The sequence below is a fragment of the Mesoplodon densirostris genome, chromosome 10 (genome assembly GCF_025265405.1).
Source record: "Mesoplodon densirostris isolate mMesDen1 chromosome 10, mMesDen1 primary haplotype, whole genome shotgun sequence".
Lineage (NCBI taxonomy): Eukaryota > Metazoa > Chordata > Mammalia > Artiodactyla > Ziphiidae > Mesoplodon > Mesoplodon densirostris.
Genome location: NC_082670.1, coordinates 66,599,562 through 66,613,156, shown reverse-complemented (window position 1 = coordinate 66,613,156; position 13,595 = coordinate 66,599,562). Strand labels below are relative to the sequence as shown.

General features: G+C 42.6%; 1 protein-coding gene across 1 annotated transcript in view; it reads right to left on the bottom strand.

The window, feature by feature from the left end:
• The window catches only part of SCN11A (sodium voltage-gated channel alpha subunit 11), a 77,718-nt gene that overhangs the window by 41,644 nt on the left and 22,479 nt on the right, over positions 1-13,595 (bottom strand). Inside the window, exons 9-13 of the mRNA XM_060110779.1 lie at positions 6,692-6,833; positions 5,855-6,052; positions 4,749-4,922; positions 1,772-1,901; positions 505-743 (exon numbers count right to left, since the gene is read on the bottom strand). Coding sequence (XP_059966762.1) covers positions 505-743; positions 1,772-1,901; positions 4,749-4,922; positions 5,855-6,052; positions 6,692-6,833 — 883 coding nt within the window. The remainder of the gene's footprint in view (positions 1-504; positions 744-1,771; positions 1,902-4,748; positions 4,923-5,854; positions 6,053-6,691; positions 6,834-13,595) is intronic.

The window sequence follows — 13,595 nt, the reverse complement described above, 5'->3', positions numbered from 1 at the left end:
CCCACCCCACCCCACAAGCCTCTCACACCTATTCCTGGGAAAGAACCTCCTACAGCTTCCATGCTCTGACTCACCTTTCCAGGGAAGATAAAACTTAGTAATGGCAGTCACACTGTTTGGTGACAAATGATGTCGTCAATATCACTGGGGACCATGGTACTCATTACCATGGGTCTCTGGATATGGTTAATGTTTTCTTGATTATCCAAAATAGTTGACCGTTTAAGATGTCTACTTGCTTCTGTCTTACCACTGAATGACTCTTTAGTCATCCATTAAGATGACTATAGAAACACCTCAATGTACTAGAGGGCGAACAGGGGCCCATGGAAAATTACTGAAATGGGTAAAAATAAAATCCTAACGGTCATCTTTTCCCTCTACTCCACCTAAGAGGACCAAAGACCTATGTTAGGTTAGGCCATTCACAAAATGTTTAGACTTTGAAAGAGTTATAATTCAAAGTTTGAAATATGTTTTATATTTTAAAAAGCCTAGAGTTACCAAATTCCCTGTGTACAACATATTCTCAAAACTCTGGTCCATTTTGTAATGCTCCATGGCCAAGAAGAGAGTGTTGATTATGATGCAGATGGTGATGGCCAGCTCAGTAAAGGGGTCAGTCATCATGGTTCTCAGGGCCTTCTTAATGCACAGCCACCGGGGGCTACAGTCCCACACGAGGTATTTGGATGCCAGGTTTTCCCCACATGGGAGGCAAGGTTCCTGTGATTTTTCTTGTTCTGGAGAAGGAGAATTGAAAGAGCACTTGAGGAGTTAGGTCTGAGCCAGCCTGGCTGTTCTTTGCCTGGGTGCATTCCTTCCTCCCTCTTCCCTAGCATCTCCTGTGCTACAACATGATCAGTCAAGAAGGGTACTGACGCATAGCTAGGAAGGTTTCCCACACTCAACTCCCATGTGGTATATAGTCAAGTACTTCAAGTCTTTATACTTATATTGAGCATCTGGGAGCAGGGCCGCACTTCGGGAGATACAGATGGGGAAGTCAACACTGACTGGCTATGAATCCATGAGAGAGACAGACACAAGCCCAAGTTATGTTCACTCAAGGAAGACTATGGTGACGGCTGTACCAGAGCACAGGAAGCTACCAGGGCTCAGGGGAAGGGGAGATATTCAGGCAGGGACATCTATAAGCACTGAAACAAAAGGCATGCTATCAGTTGGTTGAATTCAGGCCAGAAAGCAGGTGCACCCTGACTTCCACACAATTTCAAGGCCTCATGAGATGATGCAATAGGCTCAAAAGTGCTAAGAACCCATTTGATCCCGTTCTTACTGGGACTTGAGTCCTGCCCTTGAACACAAACCCCTCAGTTTGGTCCCTGTTGCCTCCTGTTAATCAGGTCCATCAGATGGTTCCAGCCTGCATACGCAAGTCTTCTTCTATTATTCATGCCAGATTCCTATTCTAACTTCAATGACAACTGTAACCTCCTGGAAACTTCTGTGTCTTCTCTTCTTTGGCTGGCTATCATTGTCACCGAAACGTCCTGTGACTGCCTGGCCTGAACGAGAAGTCCTGTTGGTGCGCTTGGTCCCACCACTACCCAAGTGGCAGCTCAGGGTGGGCCCAAAAGGAAGGCCTGCTTCTTCCAAGCCATTTTGCTCACATGCTCCAAAGAAGCATGGGGAGTCACTCTGCAGGAAGTACAGTGGGTTGCAGAGGGCTTCTGGGGGGCTGGAGAGAGGGAGAAGGGAAGGGCATCCTTGAAGTTAGGCTCCCCCTTGGTCTTGGAACAGAACTTACCATGCATGGTGATGGTGAGGATGCTCACAGCGCTCAGCGCTCTCTGCCTTTGGAAGGGGTCTCTGTGCTCATCACAGTGGTCCACTGACAGATTCTGGGACAGTCGTTTGGTTTGTTCAAGTAGGTGTGGCTATAAGAGAAGGCATGGTGGACTGTCTAAGGGAAGGGGCGACCTCTCCTCAAAACTTGACAAACTTTGTTTCAATGCCACATGCAGCGAAGATGCTCAACTAACTTCAACTTCATAGCATGCCAAAGGTGCAGTTTTCTTAATTCACATTTAATAGATAAGAGAAATATGGTTTGAACATTCATATTTCTTATGTATGCCCATTTCTAGAGTCTAGAGTTGTACCTACAGAAACATTTCTTTCTCCGTGTTTTATTCATTGCCAACAAAGAGCAAAAAATATTTTACAAAAACTAATGCGCAATGGTTCAGGGTATGAAAGCAATAAAAAGTGCGATTTAGAAACAATGTTTGCGAAGGGCAGAAGTGGTGTATAAATTTAGAAAGGTGGATTGAGGCCACATAGTGAAGTGCCTTAAGTGGCTGCCTAAATAGATTTTGAAATAGTCAGTAACTAAAAAGAACAGTCAAAATAAATACCACAAAATCCGTATACTAAACTTCAAACACTCAGGCCATGTCTAAGAGCTTATTGATTCTCACCCTATCTACAACTCTAAAGTATCTAGAGATTAAAAGACATAAACCTCCAGCTATCCAGAAAACTCAGGTATCCGTAATTACTTATTCCCCCAAAGTTCTGACCAACCATGGCCCCAGAGGGAACTATCCCTTTCTGAAAAGCTATTCTAAAGGGAGCCTGTCGTCTTTCTATAGCTATTTCCTATTCTAGTTAAAGGGAAAAGACACTTTATGTTAGGTGTCTGGGTCTTTGTCTATTGCTTTGTGAAATGAGGAAAAACTTGCAAAATATTAAAAAATATATGCAGTCTCTTGAATATACTGTGATCTGACGGCAAAGAAGCCTCTAAATCATGAGATCTTGACCTGTCACTCCATCAGATAACTGCTCAGAGCAGTGGGTGAGGTCCGTGCATCTACTTCTACAAAGGCCCTTGAACTCCCTTTCCCCACCCCAGGCTCAGGCCCACACACCCACCTCCTGCCTGCTTCATCCTCCCCCTACCTCAGTAAAGAGGCTCTAGCCATTATTCCCTGGCCTGTATCACCAACATCTTCCTCTCTTCTGACTTCTCTTCTCCAGAATTAAAACATGTTCAAACATCCCCCACCTTAAATGATAAGAATAAGCTTTCTTTTTCTACAGTACATCCTCCCATAGCTTCTTTTCTGCATATCCTGCTGCCTACTCAATAGCCTGACTTGAATGCCCCAGAGGCACCTCAAAACTGGCACATGCAAAACTTAACTTGCTATCTTCCTCACCCCCAGAACATGCTCTTTGCCCATCTCAGTAGATTACCTACCAACAAGTCGGCTACCCAAGCCATAAACCCCACCCTCTACATCTAGTCAATTGCCAAATCTTTTCCTCTGCAGATCACTGTAACCTGTTCATCTCTCTTCATCCTCACTGCCCTAACCATAGTTTAAGCCATTGTCACCTCTTACTTGGATCACTGCAACAATTTCTTAATTGGTTGCCTCCAGTCTCGCACTCCTCCAATCCCCTCTCTTCAATGCATCCAGGATTTCCACAATGTAAATCTAGTCATATCACTCTTCTGCTTAAAACCTTTCCAGGGGCTTCCCTGGTGGCGCAGTGGTTGAGAGTCCGCCTGCCGATGCAGGGGACACGGGTTCATGCCCGGGTCCGGGAAGATCCCACATGCCGCGGAGCGGCTGGGCCCGTGAGCCATGGCCGCTGAGCCTGCGCGTCCAGAGCCTGTGCTCCACAACGGGAGAGGCCACAACAGTGAGAGGCCCGCGTACCGCAAAAAAAAAAAAAAAAAAAACCTTTCCATACTGCTTACCACTTGCTCTCAGTGTAAAGAATGAACTCCTTAGCTTGGCTTCAAGGCCTTTTATGATGGTCTATATCTTACCACTAGAGCCTCTTGCCACCCCCCCAACCTCATCTCACACACGCACACGCACGCACACACACACTTGCACATTTTCTACTGGGTCATGTTCTGCTCTCCTTTGCTTCCAGGCCTATGCGTGTGCTGTTCTCTCTATGTGTAGTGCTTCATTCTTCTTTTTACCTGGTTAATTCATCCTTTCAGCTTACACACTGCTTCCTCTGGGAACTCTTTTCTGATCCACTGCTCTTTTCCCAGCCCCCACCAAGTCTGGGGTTGGTTGTCTGAAGCAGACACTATTGTTGGCCCCATCCATATGTCCTCAGGCTTCCTTTGGCAACCCAAACACTTCTGCCCTAACACATAGAAAAATTATTGTTTCCTGACCCCAGAAGTCTTGAACCAATGATGGACCAAAGCTGGTGTATAAATACTCTAGTGCCCTCACTCCAGGGAGATTAAACTGGCTTAATAGTTCACATTAATTGGCCACCTTCTCTTCCATGTATCACTTCTCCCCTCCCCTCTTACTGCTTCCTAAGATCACTTCCCAAATAATCTACTTGCACTCTAATGTCTCAGGGTTTGCCTTGCGGGGAACAAACATTGCCCCTAAGGCGATGCTCCTGCTCTGCTCTCCCTCAGTGATCATCATGTTGGTCATCACACTGAACAGTAACTGCCTCCTTGCCAGTGTGCCTTCATCATTACTTGCCTGTGTTATATATCCCACGTATCCCCAGTGCCTACCCCAGTGCCAAATAAACACTGTCAACATTTTAAATAGACATCTGTAAATAAATGGATAATTGAATAGACACATGGATGCAGGGAAGTATGTGCAAATGGATGAATGGATAAATGATTGAGTGAATGAATGAGTCCTTTCAATTAGATTGACAACTTGACCTGTCCCCCTGAACAGTGCTAAAGTATCATCAATCCCTTGGCCCAAACTTGCCTTTTTTGAAGAATCTTCATCAGAATCTAATCCTGGAACCTGGTCTTTCCCAGACTTTCTCAAAAAGAAGGATTTTCTTTTCTTATTACCAAATAGCCTTCTCTTCTTCGGGGAAAAAGATGATGCTTCAAGGGAATTAAGTGAACTTCTGTCAATACCCATGGCAACCAGAGCCTTAAAAAGTGAAAAAAAGCAATTAATGAACAGATCACACTCCCCACAGAACACTGTAAATGACTTCGACCTCAGTAAGCATTCTCTCCTCTCTTCTGGTAGCACTGAACCATTTTGATTGCTCATTGCCCAACTGTAATATGCTAGCTTTGTCATTGTTTATGTGGGATGCTAGCTTTGTCATTGTTTATGTGGGGAACATGTCCTGTTTGTCCACGAGATTGCAGCCCTCAAAGGCAGGGTTGACTCTTAGATATCTCTGTGTCACTAACTCTTAGCACAGTGCCCTGTATGTGATAAGCATTCAGTAAATGTTTGCACTTAACGTTGCAGATATCAAGCACTTAAGATGGGCTTCCTCCTGACAAATCTCTGTGGAGGATGAGAAAAAGCATAAAATATGGCCCTGCTCTGAAATCTTAGAATCAAATCTTAGAATCTTAGAGCTGAAAAAATGTAAAGATGCCAGGGAAACAATAAGAATGGCCTGTAAATATAACAAGAATTATAAGAAAGGATCATGACTGTCATCTCTACAGCCACCATGATTGATTTCCCAGACTCTCGCAAGCAAAGTCCCTGGACACAAACATCTCCAGCTTCCCACAGGAAAGCCTGCAGCAGAGCCTTAATTTACATACACATACATTTTATCCTCTAGCCAGCCATTTGGGATCTATCTTTGAAGGCTCAGCTTTCAGAAGGTCAAAGATCATCAAAACCAAGGGTTCCCTTCCTCAAGAGCCCTGTGCCTGGACATCTTAGTGGGAGACTGTAGCAGAGCCAGCTGCAAGGGGCTTAAAAATTCTCAGAAAAGCACCAGTTGGGAAAGCACTGAGACTAGGCCTTATACAGAAACCTTGAGTGTCAGACCCCACAGCCTCTGGGGTCCTCCCAAGCAGACCCCACTGTCTGACACCACGTGCCCCTACCTCCTTCTCCTCCTTTAACAGCTGCTGGGCTTCCTGGAACATCTTCTCCTTGGCTTCTGTCTCAGCAGCTACATTCTTGTTCTGTTCCTCGTAAGCCATGGTGACAACAGCCAGGGTTAAGTTAATCAAGTAGAAAGAGCCCAGGAAGATGACCACCACAAAGAAGAAGACTGAGTAGAGCCCTGAGGTGCGCAAAGTCTGCAAGGGACACAGCACATGCTGGCATCTGAATCCTTCCTCTGCAGAGGGGTGACTTGACCTCGAGTGGAGATTATACACTGTAGCAATTGGTCTCTCCCCAGCCCTGGTTAGCTCAGCTACCTGCAGCATCATCTACTGCCTCCCCCATCACCTAGAGCTCCTGATGCCCTATCTCTCAGCAAGGAAATGCCATCTGTACATTCACACAGAAGTCATAGTGACTTTACTGTGACTTTCTCAAGGGTATTTGCATTTTTTAAATTAAAAAGGCAAGAGAGAGAGCAATGCTGCATGAAAGCTGAAGCACTAGTGGTGGAACTTCAGTCAGTGGAGAATCTGGAGAGGGGTGATATTTCTAGGAAGAGGAGTTTTTTTGTACTCTTCTTCCAAATATCACATTTATAGTCTTTTTTTTGATGTTTCTAATGGAATTTCTAAAACACAATTTAACAGTACAACTGTTAAGGATAAGAAATAGATGACAAAGGTGAAGGAGAGATGGTAGGTTATAAATAAATGATGAAGAGATAGATAAGTGATGGAAAGGGAGAGAGGAGGCAGGGAGACAGAGGGGCAGGGAAGAAAGGGGGAGAGAGAGAGAGGGAAATAAAGAGAGAGAATGAATAAATAGATAACCTGTTGATAAAGCTTCTCCCAGGAATCTTGGGTCATAAGCCGGAACACGGCAAGAAAAGACCAGCCAAAGTTGTCAAAATTCGTGTAATTATAGTCAGGATTTTTATTGGTATGTTTGCATTCAAATTGTTCAGAACAAGCCCTAGATATTGAAAACAAAGGAACAGAGAAAGAATTACATACCCTGCAGCCCACCTCCCCTCGACACCCTGCCCAGGGCACTGATTCTTCCAAGAACCATGGGCTCACACTCAAAAGTCCTAGGTGAAGAGAATATTTATAGAGTTGGCCATCCTCCATCTTCCAAGCCTCCCTTTCTATATCTAAACATGGGCACTCATAGACTCTTTTCAAATGGATTGATTAGGAAGTTCATATCGGCAGTTTTTCATTGAAAAATTAAGTGCAGTGACATAGTGAACACTTTACAGTAAAAAAAGGACATACAATGAATATGATGTCTCCCTCTCTCCCCACTCAGTCCCACTTCCTAGAGGCACAGTTTAACAGTTACTTTAGTAAATTTCCAGAAGTCCTCTATGAATATAAATGCACATATTATCAATATACATTTTCTATAATATATGAATGGGAGCATTCTTTGAACACTCTCTTGCACTTCGCTTTTTTCATGGAATGGTATTGATTGGGGGTCTTTTCCACCAGCATACAAGGAAATATCTCATTTCTTTTCATGCCCTACAGTTCTGGGATTTATATAAGTGCTTTGCTAATGCTAAATATTTAGGTATCAATTGTTATCAGTCCTCTGTTCTTACAAACATTTAGGTTTTACTTTAAAAACAGTAGATATCTTGCATATAGGTCTTTGTCCACATCACCAAAAACACATCACTGAGTGCATCTATTGAATATACTATGAGTATGTACTTTCTTAATTTGTAATAAACATAGTATTTTTATCAAAGTAACACATACATGTGGTTTAAAAAAAGTCACATGGCACTAAAAGGCTTGTAATGAAAACCATTCCATCATTCTTCATCTGTCATTTATACACCCCAAATTCAAAAACTTTTAGCTCTTTTAGGTCTATTATCTCTAAATATAGTGCTTTTACTGGGAGAAGATCAAGGTGGCGGAGTAGGAGGCTGCTGAGCTCACCTCTACCAATGAATACACCAAAAATACATCTACATGGGACTTCCCTGGTAGCACAGTGGTTAAGAATCGGCCTGCCAATGCAGGGGACACGGGTTCGAACCCTGGTCCAGGAAGATCCCACATGCCACAGAGCAACTAAGCCCACGTGCCACAACTACTGAGCCTGCGCTCTAGAGCCCGCAAGCCACAACTACTGAGCCTGAGTGCCACAACTACTGAAGCCCACATGCCTAGAGCCCATGCTCCGCGACAAGAGAAGCCACTGAAATGAGAAGCCCATGCACTACAACTAGAGAAAGCCCGCGCACAGCAACGAAGACCCAATGCAGCCAGAAATAAACAAATAAATAAATTTATATTAAAAAAATACATCTACATGTGGAGCAATTTTCAATGAAAACAAACTGGATACTGGCGGTAAACTGGACACAAGATTGTAAAGAAAGATCCACACAGAGTCAGAAAGGAAGGAAAGAGAAGCAATCAGGTTGGGACTCCCTAGTCAGGGGCACAGAAGAGAGGGATATCATGGGCTCAGAGATCCTCCCTGGGGAGTGAGGGGTTCGAATCACATATTGGGCACCCCAGCCCTGGGGTCCAACACCAGGAAGACAAGTTCCCTTAGCTGGTTAGAAAACCAGTGGGACTTACAAGAGGGCTGTAACAAACTGAGACTCTGCTCATGAAGAACATATGCACACGCTTGCTTAATCTCAGGAATAAGGTGGATGCCCACTCTCACCAATTCTATTTAACATAGCATTGAAAGTCCTAGCCACAGCAATCAGCCAAGAAAAAAAAAAAAAGGCATCCAAATTGGAAGGGAAGAAGTAAAACTATCACTATTTGTAAATGACATGATACTATAGATAGAAAACTAAAGTCTCCATCAAAAAAACTATTTGAGCTAATAAATGCATTCAGTAAAATTTCAGGATACAAGATTAATATTCAGAAATCTGTTGCTTTTTATATACTAATAATAAACTATCAGAAAGAGAAAACAAGAAAACAATCCCATTTAAAATAACATTAAAAAGAATAAAATACCTAGGAATAAACTTAACCAAGAAGGTAAAAGACCTATACTCTGAAAACTATAAAACACTGATGAAAGAAACTGAAAATGATACAAAGAAATGGAAAGATATACCGTGTTCATGGATTGGAAGAATTAATGTTGTTAAAATGTCCATCCTACCGCAAAGCAATCTGCAGATTTAATGCAATCCCTATCAAAATAACCATGACATTTTTCATAGAACTAGAACAAATAACCCTAAAATTTATATGGAACCACAAAAGACCCTGAAGAGCAAAAGCAATCTTGAGAAAAAAGAACAAAGCTGGGAATATCATGTTTCCTGACTTCAGACTACACTACAAAGCTACAGTAACCAAAACAGCATGGTATTGGCACAAAAATAGACACAGATCAATGGAATAGAATATAGAGCTCAGAAATAAACTCGTGTACTTATGGTCAATTAATCTACAATAAAGGAGGCAAGAATATACAATGGGAAAAGGACAGTCTCTTCAATAAATGTGGTGGGAAAACTGGACAGCTACATGGAAAAGAATGAAATTAAAACATTTTCTCAAACCATATACAAAAATAAACTCAAAACAGATTAAAGACCTAAATGTAAGACCGGAAACCATAAAACTCCTAGAAGAAAACATAGGCAGAACACTCTTTGACATAAACCATAGCGATATTTTTTTTTTTTTTTGCGGTATGTGGGCCTCTCACTGTTGCGGCCTCCCCCGTTGCGGAGCACAGGCTCCGGACGCGCAGGCTCCAGACGCACAGGCTCAGCGGCCATGGCTCACGGGCCCAGCCGCTCCGCGGCACATGGGATCCTCCCAGACCGGGGCACGAACCCGCATCCCCTGCATCGGCAGGCGGACTCCCAACCACTTGCGCCACCAGGGAGGCCCATAGCGATATTTTTTTGATCTTTCTTCTAAGGCATAGGAAGCAAAAGCAAAAATAAACAAATAGACCTAATTAATCTTAAAAAGTTTTGCACAGCAAAGGAAATCACTGACAAAATGAAAAGACAACCTACTAGATGAGTGAAAATATTTGCAAATGATATGACCGATAAGGGGTTAATATCCAAAATATATAAACAGGTCACACAACTCTATCAAAAAAAACAAACAACCTGATTAAAAAATGGCAGAAGACCTGAATAGACATTTTTCAAAGAAGACATACAGATGGCTAACAGGCACATGGAAAGATGCAGAACACTGCTAACTGTTAGAGAAATGCAAATCAAAACCACAGAGATACTACCTCAAACCTGTCAGAATGGCTACGATCAAAAAGTCTACAAATAACAAATGTTGGCAGGAATGTGGAGAAAAAGGAAGACTCGTACACTGCTGGTGGGAATGTAAATTAGTGCAGCCACTGTGGGAAACAATATGGGGTTCCTCAAAAAATTAAAAATAGAATTACCAGGGCTTCCCTGGTGGCGCAGTGGTTGAGAGTCCGCCTGCCAATGCAGGGGATGTGGGTTCGTGCCCCGGTCTGGGAGGATCCCACGTGCCGCGGAGAGGCTGGGCCTGTGAGCCATGGCCACTGAGCCTGCACGTCCAGAGCCTGTGCTCCGCAACAGGAGAGGCCACAGCAGTGAGAGGCCCGCGTACCGCAAAAAAAAAAAAAAAAAAAAAGAATTACCATATGATCCAGCAATTCCACTGCTGGGTATATAGCTGAAGAAAATGAAAACACTAATTCAAAAAGATACATGCACCCTAATGTTCATAGAAGCATTATTAACAATAGCCAAGATATGGATGTAACCTAAGTGTCCACCAACAGATGAATGGGTAAAAAAGATGTGGTATAAAAAAGAATGAAATGATGTCATTTGCAGCATCATAGATGGACATAGACATTATCATACTAAGTGAAATAAGTCAGACAGACAAAGACAAATATCGTATGACATCACTTATGTGGAATCTAAAAAAATGATACAAATGAACTTATTTACAAAACAGAAACAGACTCACAGACTTAGAAAACAAACTTACGGCTACCAAAGGGGAAAAGGTGGGGGGGAGGGATAAGTTAGGAGGTTGGGATTAACATATACACACTACCGTACATAAAATAGGTATTCAACAAGGACCTACTGTAGAGCACAGGGAACTATACTCAATACTCTTTAATAACCTATATGGGAAAAGAATCTGAAAAAGATTAGATGTATGAATATGTATAACTAAATCACTTTGCTTTACACCTGAAACTAACACAACATTGTGAATCAACTATACTCCTACATAAAAAATAGAAAAGATGCGGTGTATATACATACAATGGAATATTACTCAGCCATAAAAAAGAGTGAAATTTTGCCATTTGCAACAATGTGGATGGACCTGGAGGGTGTTATGCTTAGTGAAATAAGTCAAACAGAGAAAGACATATACTGAATGTTATCACTTATGCATGGAATCTAAAAAATGAAACAAATGAATATAACAAAACAGAAACAGAATTAAATATATAGAGAATAAACTAGTGGTTTCCAGTAGGGAAGGGGGGAGGGGCAAACTAGAGGTGGGGATTAAGAGATACAAACTACTATGTATAAAATAAATAGGCTACAAGGATGTATTACACAGCACAGGAATATAGCCAATATTTTACAATAACTTCAGAGTATAATTTATGAAAATACTGAATCACCATATTGTATACCTGAAACTAATATGATATTGAAATTCAACTATACTATAATTTTTTTAAATGCTTATACTGATATTTGATTTATCAGTTTTAGTCTTTGTTGACTAGCTTTCTGCTGTGGTAGATAAGGGTTTTCCAACATCCCACCCTACTTCACCACTACTTATATCACTCTCCATGGAAAATATCATGGCCTGTGTCATTGGGTCTCCTGGGTCAGATACATTTTTTCTTGGCTCTTTTGTGTTGCTCTTTCTAAGTTTTACTCCCTCATTTTTCTGGACCAAACCTCAAGTAGCTTTTTAGGAAGACTGGGTGATCTTTGCACATATGGGTATATCTTTACTCTGCCTTCACAATGGAGTTACAGTTTGACCAGAAATAGAATTTGGGGTTGAAAATAGTTTTTCTTCAGAAACATAAAATCACTGCTCAGCTATTATCCCTATGTTGTTGTTGAGGATTCTGATACTGTTCCTTTGTGGGTAACCTTTTTCTCTTTGGTTTTCAGATCTTTTTCCCCAAAGTTCTGAAATGCCATGGAAATGCACCTGACATGGTCCTTTTTCATTCATTGTGTTGGCTACTTTTTTTTTTTTTTTTTTTTTTTTTTTTTGCGGTATGCGGGCCTCTCACTGTTGTGGCCTCCCCCGTTGCGGAGCACAGGCTCCGGACGCGCAGGCTCCGGACGCGCAGGCTCAGCGGCCATGGCTCACGGGCCCAGCCGCTCCGCGGCATATGGGATCCTCCCAGACCGGGGCACGAACCCGTATCCCCTGCATCGGCAGGCGGACTCTCAACCACTTGCGCCACCAGGGAGGCCCCGTGTTGGCTACTTTATGGGCCACTGAGGTATTTGCATATTTAATCCCAGGGAAATTCTCTGTATTATCTTTGCTAATTTCCTCCTTTTTGCTTTTTCTGTGCTCTATTTCTGGAATTCCTACTTAGTCAAAAGCTGAAACTTCTAGATTGATATTTATTCTCATATTTTCTGTCTCTTTCATTGCTTTATCTTTTAATTCTATATTGATTTTTTCTATTCTCCCCCTTGCACTTCTCACCACTATCCTACACATGCATTTGCACACACATATACATGCCAACACCCCTCCACAAGTCTTGTTCTGTCTCCTAAATGTCTTTGGGATTCATCCATCCATTTCTCTTCATCTCCGCTGAAGAGCTTCATGACTCTCATCTGTATTAACATAGCCTCCTAAGTGACTGTTTCGTCTACTCTATCCATCCATTCTCCATGTAGCAGACATAAGTGAGTTTTAAAAGTATCTAATCTGATCAGATCTTGTTTCCTTTGTGATTGAGGTCAAAATCCTCAGCAGTGATGGGCTGCCAGGTCCTGCATGGTTGGCTCCTGTCTCCTGCCCCTCTGCCTAACAAGCTGCTGGGCTTCTTACTATCCCCGCATGTCCTCATGTCCTGAGGCTTTCATCCTTGATATTTGTACCGTCAGGAATCGTTTGCTCTATCTTCTCATCCACCAGAACTTCCCACTCATACTTCATATCCATGTTGTAGTCACCACTCAGTCAGTCCTCAGAGGAGGCAGTGAGTAAAGGCTGAAAACCAGGCCTGGACCCTGAACAGAGGCCTGTCTGGGAAGGTGACCTCAGATCTGCCATCTCCTTGGAAACTACCACGTTATGATCAGTGTCAAAGGTCATGTACTAGGAGTTCGCTTACTGTAAAACTCCTGAGCTTTGAGACTATACCTAGACTGAGAGAGTTGTGACTGGCACACAGTTGGAAACCAAGGCTTCTGCATCTGTATGTTTAGATGGCCCACCCCACCTTGGATTTTGCTTATAGTAACCATACCTGCCCTGCATGGATGATGGATCAAAGAAGCACTGTTGTGACAGCTGTTGAGCTCCTCATTGAATGAAAACACTGTAGGTGCAGTATGTCCTGCCGAGGATCATTCTAGAGAGCTCAATAAACCTTGTATTAAAACCTAATAAGTCTGTGAGTTTGACCTAATCAGTACCTGTGACCACCACAAGAAGACTTCCTTAATTTTACAGGCAGAGTTACGTCTCTGTT